The following is a 25,942-nucleotide window of genomic DNA, read 5'->3' on the forward strand; positions in this document are numbered from 1 at the left end:
GAGGCAATCTGAAGCATTTTAAATCTCTTCTCAAATAAATGAATAAAGACAACTGTTTGCCAATTCAGGCGAAAAGCAGCCATTTCATTGACGATAAAATAATATGACTAGCTCTGCTGCAAAACAACCATTTTGCTAAAAATAAATAAATTACATCATGCACGAGAAAATTTCATGAGTTGCAAAAACCAAATTTATTTTGAAGAACTGCATGCGCACGAAAGCTCATACCAATGACAAACTTAGTAGTGAAAACACCATGCCCCAAGAAGAAAAAGTGTTTTGTGTTTTCCAGACCTAGAACTTCAAAAGACATTCACAATTGTGGAACATTCCGTAGCTTAATACAGTAGTACAGGGGTGTCAAACTCAAATTCATCAGGGGCCGCATCAGCAGTTTGGTCACCCTCAAAGGGCCGGTTGTATCTGTAGGACTATGTGTCCACTCTTTATTATCATAAATTATTGTCACTGCATTCAATTATTACTGTTTTTTTGTAATAATGTAAGTAATAACTAGCTCTGAAAGCAGAAACATAGTCAGAATAATGGCAAGTAGATATTCAAATGTACGATTATTGTACAATTTATTGAAAAATGATTTTTGGTAACTGCACTGGGTGGTGGAGGCTCGCTAGGGTTTCATGCAGGACCTTTGCAGAGCTACTAGTACCTGGAGATGCTGGGGTCCTTCTGCATGCAGGACAGATGTTCTGCCAGTGAGCCACCACCCTTCACCAAAGGGACTGGCTAAGGTTGACTCACTGGAGCTGCTCTCCTGGTTCCAGGGTTTAAGGGCCAGAAGTATAAAGCAGCATCCTATGTTTCTGAGGAGAGGGAGGGGAGGGGAGGGGAGGGGAGGAAGGAAGGAAGGAAGGAAGGAAGGAAGGAAGGAAGGAAGGAAGGAAGGAAGGAAAGAGGGAGAGGGAGGGAGAGAGGAAGAAAGGAAAGAGGGGAGAGAAAGAAGTGTAGGAAATAAGGAAGGGAATAAAGAAGAAAAGAGAAAGAGGGAGAGAAGACGGAAAGGGAGAAAGAAGGAAGGAAGTAGAGGGAAAGAAAGAATAAGAATGAGGGAGAGGAAGAAAGATCGGAAGGAAGGAAGGAAGGAACGAAGGAAGGAAGGAAGGAAGAAAAGAGGGAGCAGGAGGGAGAGAGGAAGGAAAGAGGTGAGAGAAAGAAGAGTAGGAAAGAAGGAATAAAGAAGGAAAGAAAAAGAAAGAGGGAGAGAAGACAGAGATAAAGAAGGAAGGAAGGAGAGGGAAAGAAAGAATAAGAACGAGAGAGAGGAAGAAAGAAAGGGAGGGGGGGGTCGCTGCCTTGATTCAGCGCCAGAAAAGAGCGCGAAGGGACCCAGGGGCAAAAAGCATTTCCCGTGCCGCGTGAGGCAGCGGGTGTCCGTTTTAGGAGAAGTGCGTAAAGCCTCAGAGTTGCACGTTCGTGAGGCTGAGCCGCTGCTGAGCTCACGTTCATGAGGCTGAGCCGCGGCAGGAGGAGGAGGAGGTGAGGCAAGAGGAGGCGGAGGCGGAGGCTTGCCGGGTCGGTGCCCGGCAGCGCCGTGCGGAGAGTCCCGAGCCTCTGGGACGCAGCAGTGCTCTGTAGCACTTTGAATCCTCCTCCTCCTCCACACGGTGCTGCTGGGTGCTTTGTCTGTGCTTCAGCAGCAGCCGTTTCCAGGCGCCGAGCCGTGGCAGGAGGAGGAGGATTCAAAGTGCTACAGAGCACTGCTGCGTCGCAGAGGCTCGGGACTCTCCGTGCGGCGCAGCGCTGCTCTGGCCGCCTTTCTACCCCCCCCCCCGGCCCCAGCTGTTTGTCTGCGCTTTGTCGGCGTGGCGCTTCAGCAGCAAGGTCCCGCTGCTGGGTCCCGCTGGCTGGGGCGCTCGGCGGGCCACATGATGAGGTCTGGCGGGCCGGATTTGGCCCCCGGGCCTTGTGTTTGACACCTGTGCAGTAGTACATAGCGAAAAGGCTAGAAGTAAAACAGAGCTCAGAGAGGCCCCTAAGCCCCACAGACAGAATGATTTGATTCCAATGGAAATGTGTAGCAGCAAACTGAATGCTGGTTCAGTCACTTCTCCCCATGTTTCAGGAGAGACACTCCCTTTTTATTTTTAAAAGTGGAGCTTGTGTACATTTGTGGGTTTTTTTAATCCTCTGTTACCTTATCGACAAAATAAATGATTTTTTTTTAAAAAAAGCTGTGCTGTTCTGGGAATTGTGGAGAGGTGCTTCTCAGTGACATTAGAGACACCCACCAACTGACTTATAAACAGATGACCCCTGCCGTAAATTAGCAAAACTAGGTCCTACCCGTCCCACCCTGACCAAAGCCCTGGAGAGACAAGGTACATTTGGACTGAATACCTTGAGGGTGCTTGCAAGGAAGCTCCTCCACTCAAAAACATTAAATTGGCCCTCATGCAAAGGCAGCCATTTCTTATATGTTAACGGTTTAATTTTTTAAAAAAATAATAATAATTATATGGCATGTACCATTTGACCGCAAACATTGCATCCCTATGCTTACAAAAGTAAGAAGAGCAAGGAATCTGAACCAAAACGATCTTTGTTTCTGTTAGGAAATATGCAAGTTCGAGTCTTGCCTCCTCAAATGCAGTAGAGCTGAGCCAGGATCAGTAAGACTGCTTTGAGCCTGACACCGTCTCTTCTAGCCCGTGTTCTACTGCTATAGCAGTAGGAGGACTCGTTCTGAATGTCAGCAGAAGAATGTAAGCCACCAAAATGTGTGGCAGGCGCATAGCAGTGCCCAAGGCCTCTCTAGGAACACTGCCCTTCCCCAAGAGCCAGGGCACTTGACCCCCCCACTTCTCATTACTTTCCAGAGATAGAAGGTGGTGGAGAAGTCCTAATCCAAGCCGGGAAAGATGCTGGATTAGAGAGGACCCAGGCATCAAAAATAATGACCCTTTCCATGACAACAAACCAACCTTGAAGTGCTGTACATCTGCAGTAGTACCTAATACCTCCTTAGGCTCACTGGCCTTCCCAACACGGGTCTGACCCACATGGCCCCCCTGTCTCTAGGAAAGGATACAACATGAGGGGGCATGGGAGGGGTGCTGAACACTAGTAGGCCTTTGTGGGTCCACAAACTCCCAAATGGGGCTGAATAAAATGGACCCCACAAATCAAGTGTGCAGACTTCATAAAATTATGGATTTCCCCCATCACGAAATAAAAACTGTGCATGCTACATTCTGAGGTTCCTTGTGCAAAGTTAAGAGCTACAGTTTTTACTTCAGTTATAGAAAAACTAACTTCCTAAGGAATCTTCTATATCTGTGATCTGTTGTTACTAAGAAATTTTGAATTGTCTTAAGCTTGTATGTCATAACCTTTCTATATGATACAGAATCTTCCTGTGTTCTTTGATAAAGGAATATGCGGTTTGCAAACATGGGGTCATTTGCCTGATCACAAAACAGACAACACAAAACAAACACAAATGTTTTGAGCAAGTGCCTAAACTATTACATCCTGGAGATGGAAAATACAGAGCTGACATCATCAGTCGAAGTCCTCTTCTGTAAGGATCTTGGTGGGAATCTTCAAGATGCTATTTGACTGTATTAGGAAGGATATCAACCTTAATGTGTTTTTATTATTTCACTACTTTTAAGGCCTCCTCTCCAGTACATGTATTTCCATTCAATACAATTGTTTCCCCATTTTGTCTACTTTTCCAGGGATAGAATAGCAGCTATTGTACATCAAACACAGAAATGTACCAGGAAGCAATGAAGATGATAAGAGCAGCACTGCATGCAGAAGAGAGAATGAACTGACGGAAAGTATGAAGAGAGTCTTTTACCTGTCCTCTCTCAACCAGAGCTTTCTCCAAGTCTTCAATTTTCGCTTGGCACCTGAGAATATCAGCTTGTAGTTGTTCACGTGTCTGAATAGAGAGTTTGAAGAATACTTAACTGATATCATGGTAACAGCTGGGATATAGGAGGTGCTACTATATTCTGCCTTTTTGCACAATTAATCATTGCAAAACTCAGCATTTCCAGTTGGATTTATGTAGCAAAATCAGTAACCGTTTTGAAAGCAGTAGTGGGGGGCCAACTACGTTGACGCTCTGTAAATACTATGTTGGGTTTGGCAGTAGGTTAGTGAGGGTGTTTTAGATTAGATTCCTGCATTGCAGGGGGTTGGACTAGATGACCCTTGGGGTCCCTTCCAAATCTACAATTCTATGATGGAAAAAGAATTATGGGGAATAAAATTTGTCCAGTCTGATTTAAAGGGAATGTCCATAAACTGTGTTATCAAGCTGACAAGACACTCTGTCTTAAAACATGCTTCAAAGTAAAATGGGAAAGGGTTCAAATTACCAAGGAATAGTGTTGCTGCCCGAATCAGATTAACCTGATTTCTGGTGATGGGCTTTGTGTTCCACCTAGGAGGAACCCAGCATTGCAGCACCAGGACTCACTGGAACATTTCTAAGCTCCATTAGGTCAAGAGGTGCATCACCTTAAAAAATTGATTCTTATTATTATTAGATGATAGTATAAAGCAATTTTAGGAACATTTTGCCTTAAATTGAAAGCAAACAAACCAACAAACAAAAATAAATTATTTATACCCCACCCATTTGGTTGGGTATCCCCAGCCACTCTGGGCGGCTTCCATCAGAATATTAAAAACAGAATAAAACTTCAAACATTAAAAACTTCCCTAAACAGGGCTGCCTGGGTAAAAATATTACAAACATACATATCAAGTTGCTCAGTGCCTTTTCAGATCCACTGCACAGCTTGAAATTGGCAATTCCAGAATGTAACAAATTTGAGATCCAGTCTGCAATTTTATTGGGTCCAACTCTGAAGCCAGGATCCACACAAAAAAAATGTTCCCAAAGCAAATGAAAATGCTCAAAGGTAAAACTTTAAAATAAAGTAAAGAGTGCTTTTTTAAAAAAAAAACAGGCAGCATGCATTCAGACAGAGCAAAGGAGTTAAACAGGCAAAGTCTGGGCATTTCAAAACTGAATATATGTCAAATTAACTGAAAGAATCTGTATTATTTTGTTTTTATTTTTTGCAAAGCCACATTAAAAAAAATTACCCTTGCTTCTCTTTCTGCATCCTGGGTTCCCCCAGCCTGTTCCTGGAGCAATGCATATGCTCTTTGCAAAGCTTGATATTCTCTGGTTAGCTGACAGAACCGCAAATCAGCTTCTTCTTTAGGGGTGCTCTTTAAAGAAATGTAAAAAAAAAGATTACCGTCATCATTTTAAAAGAGAAAGAACTCTGCATATAAACAAATTATGGTAAGACATGCCATTCTAGCTAAGTCTTTTTACACTTCCTTGTCATGTCCTGAAATCGCAAACATCGAGATATTTTTGGTGATGACTGAAACACAAACTTAGCTATAGTTTCAACACATTAAATATTTTAAAGGGTCAACATAATGGAGAAGTCCCAGCCTTTTTAGAAATCTGATTTATAAAAGGGTCAAGGCCTTGCTGTGAACATGAAAATGTTGTTTATGTGTTTTTTAGATTTATATCCCACTCTTCCTAAAATGATAGTGTCTCTGGCCCTCCCCTTTATACTAAAGGGATAGAATTGGCTGGAAAAGGGTGATGGCCAGTGAGTTTCATGGCTGGGTGGGGACTGGAACATGGTCTCCCCAATCCAACTTTGACACCAGCCATCACCACCACCACCTCTCTCCTACACTTGTGCTTCCAATCTCCTTCATTATTACATTGGTATTAGCCATCTTTATTTCCTATAATAGGGATGCAGGTGGCACTGTGGTCTAAACCACAGAGCCTAAGGCTTGCCGATCAGAAGGTTGGCAGTTTGAATCCTCGCGACGGGGTGAGCTCCTGTTGCTTGGTCCCTGCTCCTGCCCACCTAGCAGTTCGAAAGCACGTCAAAGTGCAAGTAAATAAATAGGTACCGCTCCAGTGGGAAGGTAAACGGCATTTCCGTGCGCTGCTCTGGTTCGCCAGAAGCGGCTTAAGACATGCTGGCCACATGACCCGGAAAAACTGTCTGCGGACAAACGCCAGCTCCCTCGGCCTATAGAGCAAGATGAGCACCACAACCCCAGAGTCGTTCGCGACTGGACTTAACTGTCAGGGCTTTTACCTTTTTTAAACCTTTATTCCCTATAATGTGTCCTCCCTGTCTCTTCTTCTGACGTAATGATTCTTAATGATAATGTAAACGGAAAGAATGCCCACACTCTCACCAACAGTTGCATTGATAAAAGCTGTGGCACAGGTTGTGAGAGGGATCAGAGCTTACTGTGGTAAAGCCCATGCCTCCCAAGTATCTACACACCATCCAATAACAAAATATTAAAATATAACATACCGGTAAATACAACAGAGGAAAACCAGCAGCAGAATAAAGCCAGATTTAAAACCAGCAATGGAAAACTACAGCAAACACAAGAGATTTAATTTATTTTTAATCTCCTGTTGGAAGCCGCCCAGAGTGGCTGGGGAGACCCAGCCAGATGGGCAGGGTATAAAGAATAAATCATCATCATCATCTTAATAGCACTAGAAATATAAAACTTTTGGGGGTGGGGATCCACTGGATGCAGAAAAAAGCAAAATATAAGTGCCGGGGAGCTTCACTGCTGAAAAGGCTGGTAGTTACCAGCCAAACCTCATTTGTTGGGGCAACTGGAAAAGTGCCTCAGTGTATATTGGAAGAGCCAATCCTTCAAGTAACCTGGGCTTGTGCTGTTTAGGGCCTGAAGCAAGCATGGGTTGCAACTATCGTCCCTGACCATTGACCATGCTGGCTACAGCTTAGTTGAATAGTACTCAGATAGCAGTTCCCCATCCCTGCTTTAAAGATGAATACCAGCTCTTTAAATTGGATCCTGAAATTGACTGGAACAGATGGCGCCCTAGTACACACCAACTAACGTTTCCAGACCATTTTCAAAGGCAGCCCCGCAAGCAACAGTAATCCAAATAAGAGGCTACAAGAACAAAGCTATCCCAGTCCAGATAAGGCAACAGCTGGTATATTAGCCATAGAGGATAAAAGTGCTCGGAGCCTCTGGCCTAGTGACAAGTGCTGGATCCAAGAGCATCTCTAAAACATGGGCAAAACCCTTTAGGGCAGGGGGGGAATCACCCCCCTGAAGCATATTTGGAACTGGCCATCAGCCTCTCTTTCTCAGCCGTCCTAGCCTTTTATCCCCTCCATTCTGGCTGCAGAGAGGAGGAGGGAGGATGAGAAGAGGGACTGATTGCTGTGTTCCTTCTCCAGCAGCTTGCTGTGCTTCCCATGAAGACTTTCCTATGGACTCAGTTTATATCCCATACGAAATGTACCACTGTCAAGTACAGTGGAACCTTGACATCCGAACGATTCGACTTCCAAAGGTTTCGACTTCCAAGTCGACAACCCCGGAAGTCTTTTCACCGCGCGTGCGTTCTGCGCCTGTGCAAAGTGGCGCACATGGTCGGCACATGTGCAGAAGCGCAAAATCGCACTTCGCGCATGCGCAGAAGCAGTGCTTCGGCAACCGAAGACTTCGACTTACGAAGACGGCTGCGGAATGGATCGTCTTCGTAAGTCGAGGTACCACTGTACTATGGCAACACTGGGAACTTGCCCTTGGGACCACGTCCTTCCAATTGCTCTGAGTTTGGGAGAGACATTATGCATGTGACAGGAAAGAGCCAGCAGTAAACCCCACTGAGAAAGTTAGAGTTCACTCTTTATTAGCAAAAACAGCAACTCATCTCTGGCAGGTCTTGCCCCCATGAGGCAGTTGCTGAGACTGAAGGTCCTCATCTCCCCACAGCTGCCTAGGTCCTCTCCTCTTCAGGGTTTTCCCCAAGCAATCTTGAGATTGCACCCATGTGAAGCTAACTTCTCTGCCCTCTTCATGCCTCTCCTGGTTCCGGGAGACCAGCGGTGAGGGGAGCTTATTGCCGCAGGAGGGAGAGACACTCATGCCTCTTCACCGGCTGGACTCATTTCTGCCTGTTGGCCTCCCTCCTCTCCTGCTTCAGCCTGATTTGGGAATTCTTCTCATAGAATCCCCCCACTCACTGTTATTGCTGCAGCTTCTGACACCTCTTCTCCCCCTTGTCCCACCAGGCTCTGAGCCAGGCATCCCCAAACTTTGGCCCTCCAAATGTTTTGGACTACAATTCCCATCTTCCCCAACCACTGGTCCTGTTAGCTAGGGATCATGGGAGTTGTAGGCCAAAACATCTGGAGGGCCACAGTTTGGGGGTGTCTGCTCTGAGCCTTCTCCCCTGCCTCCCACCATTCCTCTGCGTCCAACCAGTCCGTGACAGTATGCTATATCAAAGTCACAGGTGCTTACATCTTCCAAGTCTTCTTCTGGTGTAGCTGGAGTCCTGTCCGTTTTATCTGTATTATAGGAAGTTACCGATGATGTTTCTGAATCCACTGATTCTTCGTCAAATCCAAAAAATGTCTCCACAACATGCCTCTGAAATAAGACCAATGTACTTTGTTATAGACAAGCAGGTTATTCAAAGAGCTGTATCAAATGGCCTTTATTTCTGCCTTTAAAGAAGGTGACAACAATCAGAGGCCAAAGGTGTCCCACCCGGTCCTCAGAATAGCACCAAAATAACTACCCACAAACTATGCACCTCAGCCACAGTCTCTCAAGCTAAGGCATAGGGCAGGCATCCCCAAACTTCGGCCCTCCAGATGTTTTGGACTACAATTCCCATCATCCCTGACCACTGGTCCTCTTAGCTAGGGATCATGGGAGTTGTAGGCCAAAACATCTGGAGGGCCGCAGTTTTGGGATGCCTGGCATAGGGAAATATTTTCCATGTCCTCTTCCACAATGTGATCAGCAACAACCCAAACCCAAGACCCACCAGGATGAGAGAATTTGAATTTGAGACATATTGGGCTTTCCCAGCTGCTATGGGGTTCAGCCAGGGCTACGCTGGAGTAAAGGCTTCACCCCAGCTGAGCATCCACCAGCATCCGTCCCCCACCCTAGCTTAGCCTGCAGAACGTGTGCCAGCGTAAGTCCCAATAAAGGGGGTGTTTATTGGCAGAGCCAGAATAGGGAAAAGATAAACTTATACCTATTCCAAGCCCTGCCCATGTGACCTAGAGCCCAAGCCTCAAAACTCAGTCCATGTTTGAACAGAGTTTGGAATAGGGATAACTTGCACCAGCCTAAGATAGGTCGGCTTCCTATAGTTAGGACTACCCTGCTTGTTAACTTATAGACCACTTGCTATATAAAATATATATTGAACTGGTTTACAGCAAGGCAAGGGTGAACAACCTGGCATAACTTCCATGGCTGAGGCTACTGGGAGTTGTAGTCCAAGAATGTCTGACGGGCACCGTATTGGCTACCGCAACATTAAGGAGTCGAAGACTCTAAAACTCTCAATAGATATTATACGCACACACACAAATAATATAAATAGCAACCAAATTAATTAATTAATACTTTGCCTATAAAATACTAAAAATAAAAAGCAGTACAATCCAGCAACCAACAGTTGTGGAATGCCCACACAGAAAAATATGTTGTCAGTAAGCACTTGAAACGCACTACAGGGTCTCCTAGGCTGGATCTAGACACATCTAAACTCAGGAAATCAGCCCTGAGTGCTCACTGGAAGGACAGATCGTGAAGCTGAGGCTCCAATACTTTGGCCACCTCATGAGAAGAGAAAAATCCTTGGAAAAGACCTTGATGTTGGGAAAGATGGAGGGCACTAGGAGAAGGGGACGGCAGAGGACAAGATGGTTGGACAGTGTTCTCGAAGCTACGAACATGAGTTTGACCAAACTGCGGGAGGCAGTGGAAGACAGGAGAGCCTGGCATGCTATGGTCCATGGGGTCACGAAGAGTCGGACACGACTAAACGACTAAACAACAACAAGACACATCTAAAAAGTGTTTCATTTAAAGCGCTGTAAACTTCCTAAAGGCAAATCATGTTGACGAAAGACAGAACTCCACAGCGCCCATCTGGTGTAACAGTGTTATAACGCATATAAAATGGTTTTTCTTTACTAATGTAGCTGAGTCTTTACTAAATTGTAGTCTGCAGGCTGTGACACAGGCAGCAAAGTCTCCTTTGATGTTCTCAGTGAATGCATGGCAATCTACTAGATAACCTGCTCCAAAGTGGTGCAATGCTTTATACGTTAACAAGTCCTTGAATGTGGCTTGACAGCTAATCGGCAGCCAGTGCTGTTCTTTTAGCATTGGTGTAGTATGTGTGCAGTTTGATATCCCAGTGAAGACATTAACAGCCACATTCTGCAGGAGTAGCAGCTTCTGAACCACAAAGAGTGCATTGCAATAACCCAACTGCAACGTTTCCAATACATGGACCACAGTGGCCAAACTATCCTAGTCCAGAAAAAAGAGTGCAGGTCATGTACTAACCAAAGCTCTTCATTTATGCCACACAGTTGCTAACTAATGTGCACTCAGTTAAAATAAAAATAAATTATGAGTGAGTAGCTGAGAGAAAATGGAAACATTCAGAGGAGAAGGGGTTAAATCAGTGGGCCTGCAGTTCTAATGAAAGGGGTCCTAATTTGAGCTGTGTCCACCTGCCACACACCTGATGCCACTAGGGCAAAACAGCTGCAGCAAAAGAGGAAGCCTTATGATGCACTCCTGTAGATGGAGTCATTGCTGCTAGTTGGCCAGTCTTTGTTATCAAGACCCATAGGAATAGAACATGGCAGTTCTACATACAATAGGCTAATAATTTACATCAGGTCAGGGATGTTGCTGGACTGCAGCTCCCCATCAGCCCTGACCACTGGCCATGCTAGTTGGGCCTGGTGAAGTCCAGCACCATCTGGGGGCCTCAGGCTCCCAATCCCTGGCTTAAATTCTCAAGATGGTTCCCATCCAGGGACGACCCACCCAGGAGGCAAGGTCACCTCAGGTGACGGATCTGGCCTACAAGCGCAGCAGCTGCTGCAGCCACCTCTTCTGCACCCACTGCAGAGGAAGAGGCAGCAAGTGGGGAGCTGGTTTGCCTGAAGCAGCAAAAAATACCTGGGCCAGCCCTGCTCCCATGCTATGAAAGCAGTTCTTAAGGGTTAGAAAGGAAGCTTCATTCACGGCATGCATCTGTTGTAAACAAAATCTGCCCTGTTAATGGGTTTACCTAGCCATCCATTTGTGATGATAAATACTTAATTCCTGAGTCCAGGTCACGGGCTCCCCCTATTCGTATCTTAAATGTTTCCTTAAGGCAGGATTTGTGAGCAAAGAGACAATGGGGAGGTTTTTTCCCATTCCCTCCTTCGTTGCAGAGAAACATTTGAGATCAATTTGGGAGAGACAAAATGGTTTCAGGACTGTCTTCCCGTACTGTTTCAGACATGTGGTTTATATATTTATCTATGTGTTTGCTTGGTACATTTCCTTTATATCTTAGACCTTATAATTCTCGTAACACATCAGTACATGTACAGACCACCAAAGCACACCTTCAGTGTTCAAGAACAGCATCCAGGGTCCATGACAAATGAAAGCTGTGAAGATGTCTCAACAAGCAGTCACGCCTCTCCCACCAGCTTTTAAAAGTGAGATGTGGCACACTCACTTGCAATACTCTGTCCCTACAAAACTAGTGAATGTGGAGGTGCCTACTTCTCTGAGGGACGTGGGTCTGTTCCCAACAGCAGAGGCTATTGGAAAATAATATATATAATAAGAATAATATTGGAGAAAACTGGGTACTGAAACTTGCTTAACCTAAATCATATATCCCAGTTTTCAGTGGCCCTTTAAAGTACGCTTCACGCAGAGTATATGCATTCAGAAGTTGACCTGGCTAAGAAAACACCACCAAGAGCGTAGGGTATTATTTCCCTTATATGAAACCCCTTACTAGCTGCACACTTGTAAAAGTATGCAGATGAAAATACAAACGGTTGGGTTTCTTTAACTGAAAAACAAACTGAATCTAAAGAGACTTTAAACTAAAGATAAATGCTTTCTCCCACATTCCAAACCTCCCACAAACTCCCACAAAACTCCCATTAAACTACCCAAGAATTAACAGCAAACTAGCATTATAACTAAGCAACTCTCATACTAAGATTCAACTAAGGAATCTCTTAAACTGAGAATCTCTCTTACTAAGATTCAACTTGGAATCTCTTAAACTGTGAACAACTGAGAGAGTGATCTACTTAGAGATGAAGCAAACTGAAAAGATCTAACTAAGAGATACAGAAGGCTTTCTGGCAGAGCCTTATATACAAGAAGCAGAGCCCACGCCTGTGAGCAATTAACAAACACCGGCACCTGTTTCTCTTAAACAGACAGTATTTACATTAGACCGGCTCTAAAGTAACTTGACTATTCAAAAAATCCAACAGAGGCAGCCCTGAGTTCTTAGCAGTGGGATGGAGGTCAGCCGCTCCTGACGGCTGCTCAACGGCCTCCGCCACTGCTAGGCCATCACTCAGCTTCATGGAGGGGGCAGGACAGGAAGTCATCAGGACTGTCTCCAAAGGTAAATGGGGCATGGTGCTTGACCTCCCTCTAATCCCTGCAATCTGCACCCTCCTCATCTTCCTCATCTGACAGCAATTGTCGCCCCAGCCCTGAGGCAGTCCGCATTATGAGGCTCATGACGCCACCTCTGCCACAATTTCCAAGAAATGCCAAAAATAATTATTTCTTGCCCACAATTGCACATCAGCTTGAGCTTTGGTGTTCAAATACCAGGTAGTAAAAACCATCACCTTAAACAGAGTATGTGTTACACGACCGAAAGAACAGAACTAGAGCTTTAAAATACTTCTAACAGCCTTGCCAAGGCTGTTAGAAGTATTTTAAAGCTCTCTTGCTGTGTCTTGTTGCACATAACACCATATTTATAACTCGAAATTAAAATTCTACCTCCTACAAAGAGTTTTTACAATTGTGTCTTGTGTTCTTTGGTTAAACAGCTCTTTAGTGTTGATAGCCCAACAAGAAACAGATAATTATAGGAATTCCGGGGGGGGTGCGTATTAGCCCTTAAATAGCACCATCTCCCATAGGCACCTAATCCCTAATCTAGACTGCAGTCTAGAAATGCCACGAAGTGCTGTTGTGCCTGGAGGACACTATCTGTATGTGTGAATGTGTAAGGCCACTTCAAAAAGTGATTTGGAGGAGGAGATCACGCACACAAGAATAGAAATTGTAAATGGGAGCGTGAAGAGTGGGAGTCAGAAATGTGTCAGAATGAAGGGTTTTTTAATATTTACATAATTTATATTTCACACCTTCAACATAACTATATGGGCAGTTAACAAAGTAATTATTTTTATTCATGTGGAAGCAAAGACCTAGCAACGTAGAAAACCGAGGCAGCTGTGCAAAGAAGTGAAGAGGCAGAAGAAAGCACAAAAGGGCTCGAGAGAAGAGGGGTAAGGACCTCCAAGCCCCAAAACACACACAATGGTCCTCCTCCCTGCATTATTAATCAATGGACCATAATGTTTGAGTGCCAATTAATATGCTTTGTACAGTTTATGAAAAATGCTTGGAAAGCATCACACACAGACTATTTCAGTGTAAGAGAAATGTATTCATTAAAATGAAAATTAACACACCACCATTATTATGAGGTTAAGTGCACCAAAGGATTTATTCAATTCAAAGTGTTGGTGTTGACCTTTAAAGCCCTAAACGGCCTTGGTCCGGTATACCTGAAGGAGCGTCTCCACCCCCATCGTTCTGCCCGGACACTGAGGTCCAGCTCCGAGGGCCTTCTGGCGGTTCCCTCGCTACGAGAAGCCAAGTTACAGGGAACCAGGCAGAGGGCTTTCTCGGTAGTGGCACCCACCCTGTGGAATGCCCTCCCACTAGAGGTCAAAGAGAACAACAATTACCAGACCTTTAGAAGGCATCTCAAGGCAGCCCTGTTTAGGGAAGCTTTTAATGTTTGATGGATTTCTGTATTTTAGTGTTTTGTTGGAAGCCACCCAGAGTGGCTGGGGGAACCCGGCCAGATGGGCGGGGTATAAATAATAAATTATTATTATTATTATTATTATTATTATTATTATTATTATTATTATTATTGCAATGTAATTTACAACACAACTGATCTGTATTCATCAGATAAGCACTCAAATAGGTGGACCAGTAGTGGTAACATTTAACAACTCTTCTTTAATGCATAACGTTTTAAAACTACAGTAAAAAAAATAATGGATGAAAAATAGAGTGAAATGGCATGGTTTACTTCAAAGGCCTTATCATTTATTTAAAGCATTTCTATATCGTTATTTTGTTTTAAAACCACTTCTGTCAAAATTCATCCACTGTACCCTTTGTGTTTATATTTTCCCTATCCAAAGCAGCAACATAGGTTTTATAAGCATCACCTCAGAGGGTCCACAGTAAATTTATGAGAGCCACCGAAAATGATTAGAATATGCTATCCATTTCACCACTGGGCGACACCACTTTGATTAAAGCAGAAGAGCTGTTTATGAGCAAATGATGTCTTATTTCTGAAGACAAAGGGCAAAATCCACTGGGATTTTCTTGCACAAGAACTGGTCTGAACAGCATTGAAAACTGAATGATTAGCTGTTTATTCTGTGAACTGCCCTGAAATCTTATGAAGAGCAATATATTAAATAAATTAATTAATAAATAAGTAACAGGAGCTAAACTGTGTAAAAAAACACCCTTTTCTCTTCTTTTAACTTCAGTAACTTCATATACTTCACTTTACATTTTTTACGTCATTAACGAAGTAACAGGGTAGAAACTCAAGCTAAATTCAGCATCGCAAGAATATGAACAAATAGCTCAGAGTTTCTTACCTTCATGCTTGTAAGTCATTTCTTGACAGCCAGAAAAATATAGGCATACCAGAGCACAGAGACAGATGAAAAAAGAAAAATACAAGACGAGAAAGATGTATTCCATCTTAATGATGCAGACACCGGGCACTTTGTTTATAAAAAGTAGAGCATCGTAATTAAGTTTGCAGAGCAGCAAATAGTCCCACGAGCGGTCTAAATTCCGCACACTGTAGTGCCATTACTCCACCGTAAAGTCAGACATGTTGGACAGGTTTTCTATGCATTTCACTCACCAAAGTTCCTAAGATTTAAATATCCATGGCTACCCAGTACACAAAGAGCTCCACCCTCTGTGCTGCTCCTGGAGACCCAAGTCAGCTGCCAGCAGCCTGCAGCCTGCTCCTTTCAAACTTCCCATGGCAATTAAGAGAGTGCCCAGTGAAAGCAAGCATAGCAACTGTTACCTGGTACTCTTACACGTAAGCAAGGGAATGATTAGAAGGAACACTTGGGGGAAGTCACTTTGTAATACTGGAATTCATGATCTTATGCAAACATGTTGCTTGGTTTTCAGAAAAAAAGCTGATTTTAGTAAGTTCAGAGAAAGGCTAGGTTCATTAGGATGCCGGCGAACAGATTGAGGTTGAATCCTGACAAGAACAAGACAGAAGTACTGTTTTTGGGGGGCAGGGGGCGGACGGGTGTGGGGGACTCCCTAGTCCTGAATGGGGTAACTGTACCCTTGAAGGACCTGGTGCGCAGCCTGGGAGTCATTTGGACCTACAGCTGTCCATGGAGGTGCAGGTCAACTCTGTGTCCAGGGCAGCTGTTTATCAGCTCCATCTGGTACGCAGGCTGAGACCCTACCTGCCCATGGACAGTCTTGCCAGAGTGGTGCATGCTCTGGTTAGCTCCCGCTTAGACTACTGCACTGCACTCTACGTGGGGCTACCTTTGAAGGTGACCTGGAAAATACAGTGGTACCTCTGGTTAAGAACTTAATTTGTTCCGGAGGTCCATTCTTAACCTGAAACTGTTCTTAACCTGAGACACCACATTAGCTAATGGGGCATCCTGCTGCTGCCGTGCCACCAGAGCACGATTTCTGTTCTCATCTGAAGCAAAGTTCTTAACCTGAGGTACTATTTCTGGGTTAGCGGACTCTGTAACCTGAAGCGTTTGTAACCTGAGGTACCACTGTACAAACTAATTCAGAATGCAGCAGCTAGACAGGTGACTGGGAGCAGTTGCCAAGACTACATAACACTGGTCTTGAAAGACCTACGTACATTGGCTCCCAGTACAATTCAAAGTGTTGGTGCTGACCTTTAAAGCCCTAAACGTCTTCGCCCCAGAATACCTGAAGGAGCATCTCCACCCCCATTGTTCAGCCCAGACACTGAGGTCCAGCTCTGAGGGCCTTCTGGTGGTTCCCTCAGTGTGAGAAGCAAAGTTACAGAGAACCAGGCAGAGGGCCTTCTCATCAGATGTCAAAGAAGGTAACAACTATCCGACTTTTAGAAGACATGTGAAGGCAGCCCTGTTTAGGGAAGCTTTTAATATCTGACAAATTATTGTATTTTAATGTTTTGTTGCAAGCTGCCCAGACTGGCTGGGGAAACCCAGCCAGATGGGTGGGGTATAAATAAATTATGATGATTATTAATTATTATTATTATTATTAATTATTATTAAGGGGGCCACGATGAATGGGAGTTTCTGGAGAAAATCTTACTCAAGGCATAATCGGGGACAGGCGAACCAGTATATAAGAAAAATAGGAAACATATAAAAAAGGCCAGTGTGGTTGCATTAAAAGTTTAGTGGGAGATGAATAGAAAAGGAAGGGAGCATGCCTAAAAGGTGAAAGTCACCAACTATAAATACAGACAAATAGCCCACACCTGTAGAGATGGTATCAGGTAAGCTAAAGATCAAAGCAAACTGAGGCTGGAGAGGGATGCTAAGGGGGGGGGGTTGTTATTGTTGTTCATGTATACTCAAAACAAGAGAAAGGGGAAGTGCTAGTATTATTGCTCCCATTGAGAAATGTTAAGGGCCAACTAGTCATAAAATAAGCCGTAGCAGGATTTTTAAGGATTTGTGAAATATAAGACATACCCCAAAAATAAGATATACCTCCGCGCCATGCGGAGCGAGACCGCCGAGCACCCCAGGCAGCCAGCGGGACCCAGCACACTGGTCGCAGCAGGAGGAGGCGGCCTGCAGGGTTGGCGCCCAGCAGCGCCGCGTCGGATCGAAGAGGCGGCCAGCAGCGCCGCACGGAGTGCCGGATTGAGGAGGCGCCTGCCGGGTCGGTGCTGATCAGCACCGCACGGAGTGGCGGATCGAGGAGCCGGTCTGCAGAGTCGGCGCCCAGCAGCACCGCGCTGGATTGAGGAGGTGGTGCTTCCTTGATCCGGTGCTCCGCGCGGCGCCGATCCGGCGGCCTGTCGGGTTGGCACCCAGCAGCGCCATGCAGAGCACCGGATCGAGGAAGTGGCCTTCATGGATCAATGCCTTGTCGTGGCGAAGGGGCTTGAATAACTCAGAGAAGCTATGAGCTATGCCATGCAGGGCCACCCAAGATGGACAGGTCATAGTGGAGAGTTTTGACTAAACGTGATCCACCTGGAGGCGGAACTGGCAAGCCACTCCAGTATCCCTGCCAAGAAAACTCCATGGACAAAGACAACAGGCATATTGTTAAAGCTATGGTTTTCCCAGTAGTGATGTATGGAAGTGAGAGCTGGACCATAAAGAAGGCTGATCGCCGAAGAATTGATGCTTTTGAATTATGGTGCTGGAGGAGACTCTTGAGAGTCCCATGGACTGCAAGAAGATCAAACCTATCCATTCTTAAGGAAATCAGCCCTGAGTGCACCCTGGAAGGACAGATCGTGAAGCTGAGGCTCCAATACTTTGGCCACCTCATGAGAAGAGAAGAATCCTTGGAAAAGACCCTGATGTTGGGAAAGATTGAGGGCACTAGGAGAAGGGGACGACAGAGGACGAGATGGTTGGACAGTGTTCTCGAAGCTACGAACATGAGTTTGACCAAACTGCGGGAGGCAGTGCAAGACAGGAGTGCCTGGCGTGCTATGGTCCATGGGGTCACGAAGAGTCGGACACGACTAAACGACTAAACAACAACAACAAGTGCCACATGGAGCACCACCTCCTCAATCCAGTGCTAGGCGCTGACTCTGCAGACCGGCTCCTCGATCCGGCACTCCGCGTGGCGCTGACCCGGCAGGCCACTTCCTTGATCCGGTGCGGTGCTGCTGAGCGCTGACCCAGCAGGCCACCTCCGGGACCCAGCAGCAGCAACGCAGCAGGAGGAGGCTTGCTGCGCGCCCCAAGCCCTGAGCCAGTGGAACCCAGCAGCAGCAACGCTGCTTTATTACGTAATAAAAAAGTAAGACACCCCCCAAAAATAAGCCATAGGCTTATTTTCTTGAGTAAAATAAATATAAGACGGTGTCTTAAAATATGGGAAACATGGTATTAGATGCCAGAACTGCTCAACTCCATTTTTTGCTTTTCTATTCTATTCCCAGAGGGAGAATAGAATGTAGCATGAATGTACAGTAGAAGCAGCCAGGAGGGTGGGGGGGGGGCAGCCACAATGCTTTTTTCTCAGCTGGTGTGACACCTCCTCTTACCTGGAGGGGGAGGAGAGAGGTAGCGGGGAGGTTAGTGCAGTGAGTCTGCACTGGTGGAACCAATCTCATGCACCCACAACCCCTCCAACCTTCCCAGTAAGCAGCTGTGATTCACCGACTGGGAAGGCTGTTTTTCAGCTCTACCCACATCTGTAGGATGTGTTAGTACCGCAGTTCCAGATTTGACAAGGAGAAAATACCTATTTACCTTAAACAAGTTCAAGTCCTCGGGGTCAGATCAATTCTAGGGTACCGAAGGGGCTTGTTCTCAGAATTGCTGTCTATTATCATGAAGAATTACAGTGGTACCTTGGTTGCCAAATTTAATCAGCCCCCCAAAATACTGCTTAACAGGGCACAGCACCTTGCCATCTAATATCTTGTTTCTCACTCTGGTAGCCCCCAAAGTCCCCAATTGAGCAATCTGTTTAAGCACTTGGCATGTCCATTTTGACTGCTGAAGTAAATACGAAGGTAGAGCAAATACAGAATATTCTAAAGTTGGTGGGAAAATGCTTTATTGAAGGTACCTAGTAACACTGGTTGCAGCCTTAATGTTTATTTCCCTGCCCATCTTCCTTCATGGTTCCACAGGGAAGCACATGGCTAGGCGTGCATGCAAATAAAGAGCTTTACTGCCAGATTCACAGACATCCAAATCCCTCCTCACTCTCTTCATGGGATGTCTGATGAGGCCAGCTTTCTCTAACCATGGTCACAAGCTTTGGGATTCCCTATCTCCTTAGCTGCCATGACAGAGCTCCTCCTACTGGCTGAGATGTAGATTGAGTTTATTAATGTTTGGGTCATAGACCATCACATATTACTGGCTGTGGAAGTATCTGCCCCCCATTGACTACTTTCCCCACTTGATCAGCCACCTTCCTTGTCAAGTGGGGGACAAGCGGGTGCCACAGGGTTCCATCCTGGGCCCATTGTTGTTCAATGTTTTTATAAACGACTTGGACAAAGGAATTGAGGGGGTGCTTGTCAAGGAACCAGGCAGAGGGCCTTCTCGGTAGTGGTGCTCGCCCTGTGGAATGCCCTCCCATCAGATGTCAAATAAACAACTATCTGACTTTTAGAAGATATCTGAAGGCAGCCTTGTTTAGGGAAGTTTTTAATGTCTGATGTTTTATTGTACTTTCAATATTTTGTTGGAAGCCACGTAGAGTGGCTGGGAAAACCCCCCATCTGGCTGAGGTATAAATATATTATTATTATTATTATTATTATTATTATTATTATTAGCAGCAGATGACACCAAACTGGGAGAGCTAGCATATGTCGCAGAAGGCAGAATCGGGATTCAAAATGACCTCAGCAGATTGGAGAACTGGGCTCAAACTAACAAAATGGATTTCAATAGGGACAAATGTAAGATTCTACACTTAGTCAGGAAGAACAGTATGCCTAAGATGGGGGACACCTGGCTTACTAGTAGAACATGTGACAAGGACTTAGGGATCTTAGTGGACCACAAGCTTAACATGAGTCAACTGTGTGATGCAGCAGCAAAAAAAATCTAAGGCTATCAACAGAAGTACAATATCCAGATCAAGGAAAGCAATAGCACCACTCTTCTCTGCCTCGGTCAGACCACACCTGAAATACTGTGTCCAATTCTGGGCACCACAATTTAAGAAGGATGTTGACAAACTGGAACATGTGCAGAGGAGGGCAACCAAGAGGATCAAGGGTCTGGAAAGCAACCTTTATGAGCAATAGTTGAAAGAGCTGGGGCATGTTTAGCCTGGAAAAGAGGAGACTAGGAGATATGATAGCCATCTTCAAATATCTAAAGGGCTGTCCCATGGAAGATGGAGCAATCTTGTTTTCTCCTGCTCCAGAAGGTAAGATCCGAACCAATGGATTCAAATTACAAGAAAGGAGATTCCAACCAAACATGAGGAAGAACTTTCTGACAGTAATAGCTGTTTGACAGTGAAACAGTCTCTCTCGTGAGGTTGTGTACTCCTTTATTGGAGGTTTTTAAGCAGAGGTTGGATGGCCATCTGTCATGGATGCTTAGTTGAGATTCCTGCATTGCAGGGGGTTGGACAAGATGGCTCTTGAGGTTCATTCAAACTCTAGAATTCAATGATTCTTTAGAAACCAAGAAGAGTTTGGATTTGATATCCCGCTTTATCACTGCCCGAAGGAGTCTCAAAGTGGCTAACATTCTCCTTTCCCTTCCTCCCCCACAACAAACACTCTGTGAGGTGAGTGGGGCTGAGAGACTTCAAAGAAGTGTGACTAGCCCAAGGTCACCCAGCAGTTGCATGTGGAGGAGCGGAGACGCGAACCCGGTTCACCAGATCAAGAGTCTACCTCTCTTAACCACTACACCACACCAAGGGTTCTCCTCCTACCACGGGGGTCAGAGGCAAAAGCGGACAGAGCAATGTTCTTTACTTTCGTACAGTAAACTAGTTTCTACACCAGGAATGGGGAATCTCAGGGATAGGGGCCAAATATGGCCCTCTAGGCCTCCCTAGCTGGTCCATGGGACTCTCCAGCCACCCTTCCACTCTTTCCCCAGGCCTTGCCCCTTGCCAGCTTCACGCCCTCCGTGCGTATTTGGAGTGTGTCCCAGAACTCAGATAATGGCTTTTGCTTGCCTGGATAGAGATTAGAGAAGGGCTTGTGAGTGTGTGTACAAACTAGCTTATGGTATGAAGTTTGCATCCACTGCTCAGTGGCCTTTTGCCCTCCCCGCTACTGGCATGTCGTCCCCAGGGTTGCCATACGTCCAGATTTCCCTGGGCATGCCTGAGATTCCAAAGGCAAAATCACCATCCGGGTGGATTTAAATTTTGAAAAATATCCAGGGTTTTTTTGGGTGTGTGCTGAGGGAGTGGGTGAACAGTCTGTCTGTCAGTCTGGTGGGTGGCTGGCTGGCCAGCTGAGTGGACCCCGCTTATCCCCCACGGTGAGTTTAGAGCCACGTCAGGCCTCCCTCCTCCCCCCCTCAGCGGTCTCTGGGTCCAGGCCTGGCCACAGCCCCCACAACCCTGCCGCCACTAAGGAACCACACACACAAATGTTAAAATGTGAGGACCTTTGCATGCTGTTTTGCTCCCTCACCCAAAAATCAAACTAACTTTTCATTAATCCAAACATTTATTTCTCCAAATTGAACGTACTAAATATTCCAGCCAATGGATAATGGATAATGGATTCACTTGAATAACGTTATTTGCAACCCATGATTCAATCCTGAAAATGTGAAGCCATTACCTCTGCTCATGTGCAGAGTACATCACACACGTGATTAAACCTAATTAGCCTCTTTTGCCTAAGACAGGAAGAGCATCCTCCAGGTCTGGGAAGGATAGTCAAATCCATGTGACATCCATACAGGCTTAGATACAAAGTTTTCCATTTTAGAAAGTCACTGAGAAACAAACTCAACCCCCGCCCCCGCCCCCCAAAACAGTTGCATTTTACTACATTCAGAACTGGCTGGCCCATGATGCGAGGCAAAGCAGCCACCTCAGAGGGCAGACCCAGGCCCTAGCAGCGTGCCATTTGCCTCCTCCTCCTCCTCCTCCTCCTCCATGCCCTCCCCACCACTGTGGTCCCCACCCACTGTTCCCCCCCCCACCTGCTCCTCTCCAGCCTCCTTTCCTCTTTTTCCTGGGCCACCTCCAGATGACTGTAGGGGGGTCTGGAAGGGAGGGGCCAGAGAAATATCCTGGCCTGACCCTGCTCACATTCAGTGCTGTAGAATTACGTTTTCGTTTCAAACAATACCTATTATTTATAAGATTTCATTAAGACTTTTCATAATACATTACAATAAAAACCAAACTAATCTAAAAGAAAAAGGAAAAAGAAACAAACAAAGAATATACAATTGTATATGTGCTGTCACCTGTTTCCTTTTTTTTACTATTTAATTATGTATTGATTGATTACAAGACTTTCTAGAGTTTTATCTGTACTATACCCTGCTTTAGGATTGTTTAATACTGAAAGCGGGTAATAAATTTTAATAACTAAACTGTTTCAGAAGAAGCCCCATTGAGTTATTTGGGACCTACTTCCAGATAAGTGTGCACATGTTTGCAAACTTAGCTGTGCAAAACAGAACGATAAGGAAAAGTGCCACCGTCAGGCCTTCAGCAGTACTTTCCAGGTTACACTGCAGTTAAATATTTGACATCTCCATATATTAAAGTATCAAGAAGCAGATGTGGGGGGGGGGGGGAAATCAGCATTTTGTAGTTTTTAAAATTAATTATTAATAATGATGGCAATTGTTGTTTTTCTTATTTTATTGCCATAATTTTAAAATAGAAAAGAAGTTTGGAAAAACCATTATCCACTAGTCTCAATAAAAATGTCACTCACCTTTGTGGGTTTCAAATTTTGCGTCTTCTGTTTCCTGGAGCGTAACCATCGATCCCGCTCCTAGAGCAAGGAATGTCTTTTAAATAATTTATTTAGTATATATTCAAAATACGTAACAGATAATCATGGGTGTGGAAACATGCTCCACAGCAAAGCTAAATATCCCTTTCCATTTCTTTTGAAATACACACTTTTAAAACTAGTTGCCGCAGAGGAAAATCTGGGGGAAACACAGCAAATTGACAATGTACACAGTTGACAAACCATGAGAAATGGAAAGAGATTTTGGATCATTTCACTTATCCACTCCTCCTTTTATGAGATAGATTAATGAGTTATGAGAAACAGAAATGAAAACATGGAAAAGGAGATGGGTTTAAAACTGGACAAATAGATTATTTACTTCTAATTCAGGAGTGGGGAACCTTTTCTGGTCTGATTCTTATTGCTCCACCCTTGGCAGGCCAATGTTTAACAGCTAGCCAGGGCCACTCACCTGTTATTCAGGTGATTCTTCCCTTTGAAGCCCTGATTATTGGGACTTCAAAGTGAAGCACATAAATTTCAAACAGCCCTTTGTAAACATCCACATGCAGGAATATATATTCCCTTTCCCCTCAAAAAATAAGACTTACCCATAAAATAAGCCATAGCAGGATTTCTAAGCATTTGCACAATATAAACCATACCCCAAAAATAAGACATAGTGATAGGCGCAGTTCTGGAGGGCGCCAAGGAAGAGGCGTGGCTGGACGCATAATAAAAATAAGACATCCCCTGAAAATAAGCCATAGTGTGTCTTCTTGAGGAAAAATAAATATAAGACAGTGTTTTATTTTCCGGAAAACACGGTTAATATTGGGGATACTATATCCCCACTTCACTTTTTTGCTTGTAAATATAACATTTTCTATTATTTGTTATCTTTGCCCCCAAACACATAGCCTTCTGTTATACTTTGCCAAGAATATAATGCTTTGAAAGCAGCAAACATGACTGTCTGTTGTCACAAGGTTACTCCCCTCACTGTCCCCTGCTCCTTCTCCATGGTTGATGTGACAAGGAAGAGCATGAACATGGGTAGGGGAGGCCTAGCTCTTTAGTATTTAGCAATGGCAGGCTGTTTCAAAATACAATGCAAAATACAATGCATGCTATATTTGGATCAAGTGACCATGTGGCTTTACAAATGTCTCTCCAAGGGAATAAGAAACGAATGCCAAAGCAGAGATTAATAATAACTGCATATTACCATTGTCAGATCATCAATAAGATGCCGTTGTTCTATAATTTGCAATTTAAGAAATTCAACTTCTGGTTCTTCATGTGTGCTACTGAGGTCATTCAATGAAGTGTGCCTCCTTATTGTTGGCTGAGCAGATAGCTTCTCCCTCTATAAAAAAAAAGTAATTTCATTAACACAACCAAATCTTACACCCTCTTTGGTTCCAGCCAAAACAATACTAGTACAAAAAGGTGGTTGGTAAACATCCTTGCCCTTTTCCAATCATGAATTTAAACATTATCATGCAAAGAGAAAACACATCTGAGAAAAAGTCAGCAGTGAGACTGAATGACTGTAATCCTTAACAGAGCAACTGCTACCATAATAACCAGTGCTACTATCCCTTTCACATGACAGAAGTGTGAGTCTTGGGTGAAAGTGACCACATCAACTTGGGATTCAAGATACTGGGAAACAGTAAAGTTGAACGTGGTCAGGTGTGCACCCTAGACTTTGGGAAATCTGATTTCAGCAAGCTTAAGTAAATACTGGGTGGGACCTCATTTTTTGTGGCGAGGGGGTGGTGTCGCCTGCTTTGTCTTTGTTTTATTTGTTTGAGGAGGTTAGGGTGATTTGTCATTTGGGGGAGGGGTCCTAAGCATCACCAGTTTTCCTTTTGTGAAATAGGTATTTTGAAGTGCCCATTAAAGTTTCTTAGATTTCCAAATGTGCCTCTAGGCCCAAAAGGATTCTGGAGCCTGAATGCAGAGCCCCAAGAAGCCTCTCAGCACTAGGGCAATGGGGTTCCTGGCTCAAACTCTAGAGATGCAGGGATCTTATCTGCAAGTCCTGTGGGGCCTGTCCCCATCTTTGCTGGCCTATTTCCATCTGGGCTGAGAGAGGGGAGGCCAAGACCATTTCCAGCTATGAAAGCTGCTGCAGGAGGCACCAGAGACCGTCTTGACCACAAGTCTGCACAGGATGTTTAGGGACTACTGTGTGGGCCCAGATTTAATTTTAGTGGTGCATTACTTTTGCTGTTTTCGTTATTATGCTTTTGTGTTTTGTCATGAGATCTTATCATGAATTATAAGGGATTTTTCAATTTTACTGATCATTTCTTAATGAGATGCTTTCATTAACAGATTATTTAAATTCTGCTGTATTTTGTAACTAGTGAATGATGTGAGCCCCCATAGACAGCATACAAATAAATGCTGAGGAAAAGGGTGACTGTACCCTGAGTTGGGTAACATCCTGTGGGCTGGGGTTGAGCTGGTGCCTTTCCTCTTGAAGCCCACAGCATGGTAAGCAGCTGAACACAGCAGCCGACCACTTGACCAGTTAAAAAAGGTCAGTCCAGAATGTGTTACATTGTGACTCTGCAGGCCATATGTTAAAGTACTACATATTGGGCTACACATTGGGTAATGACTCATTTTTTTAAAATTTTTAAATAAACCTTTATTTCGTATTTTATAGTTACAAAACAAGATCATAAAACATGGATCATAAATCATAAATTATATATCAAAGTTACAAAACAAAATCGTAGAACACAAATCAGTAAAATAGAAGAAAGATAGAAGAGAGGGGGAAAAAAGCAACAACAAAAAAAGAGAGAGAGAATATAGCATATAGTAATGACTCATTTTGTTAAGTTATCCTTCTTGGATTTGCAGGTGCTCCCAAAGAAAGATAAAGAACAACTGTAATTTCTGTTTTTGAGCTACCCAACACTTTTAGAATATACTTTTTGCTGGTCTATGACCGTAATAAAGATATTATTATTATTAGAATATACCTTAAAAATAGGAATTATGTCAATGTGCCAATCAAGCAGGTGGAATCAAAATCTGCAGTAGGACTTTCTACCTGTAAAA

At 44.4% G+C, this 25,942-nt stretch overlaps 1 protein-coding gene across 2 annotated transcripts in view; it reads right to left on the reverse strand.

Moving 5' to 3' along the window:
• JAKMIP1 (janus kinase and microtubule interacting protein 1) overlaps positions 1-25,942 on the reverse strand; it is a 112,969-nt gene that overhangs the window by 53,162 nt on the left and 33,865 nt on the right. For both annotated transcript variants that reach the window (XM_035113222.2, XM_060279034.1), the window contains exons 6-10: positions 24,087-24,227; positions 22,835-22,894; positions 8,344-8,472; positions 5,092-5,220; positions 3,830-3,913 (exon numbers count right to left, since the gene is read on the reverse strand). In XM_035113222.2, coding sequence (XP_034969113.2) covers positions 3,830-3,913; positions 5,092-5,220; positions 8,344-8,472; positions 22,835-22,894; positions 24,087-24,227 — 543 coding nt within the window. The remainder of the gene's footprint in view (positions 1-3,829; positions 3,914-5,091; positions 5,221-8,343; positions 8,473-22,834; positions 22,895-24,086; positions 24,228-25,942) is intronic.

The sequence above is a fragment of the Zootoca vivipara genome, chromosome 9 (genome assembly GCF_963506605.1).
Source record: "Zootoca vivipara chromosome 9, rZooViv1.1, whole genome shotgun sequence".
NCBI lineage: Eukaryota > Metazoa > Chordata > Lepidosauria > Squamata > Lacertidae > Zootoca > Zootoca vivipara.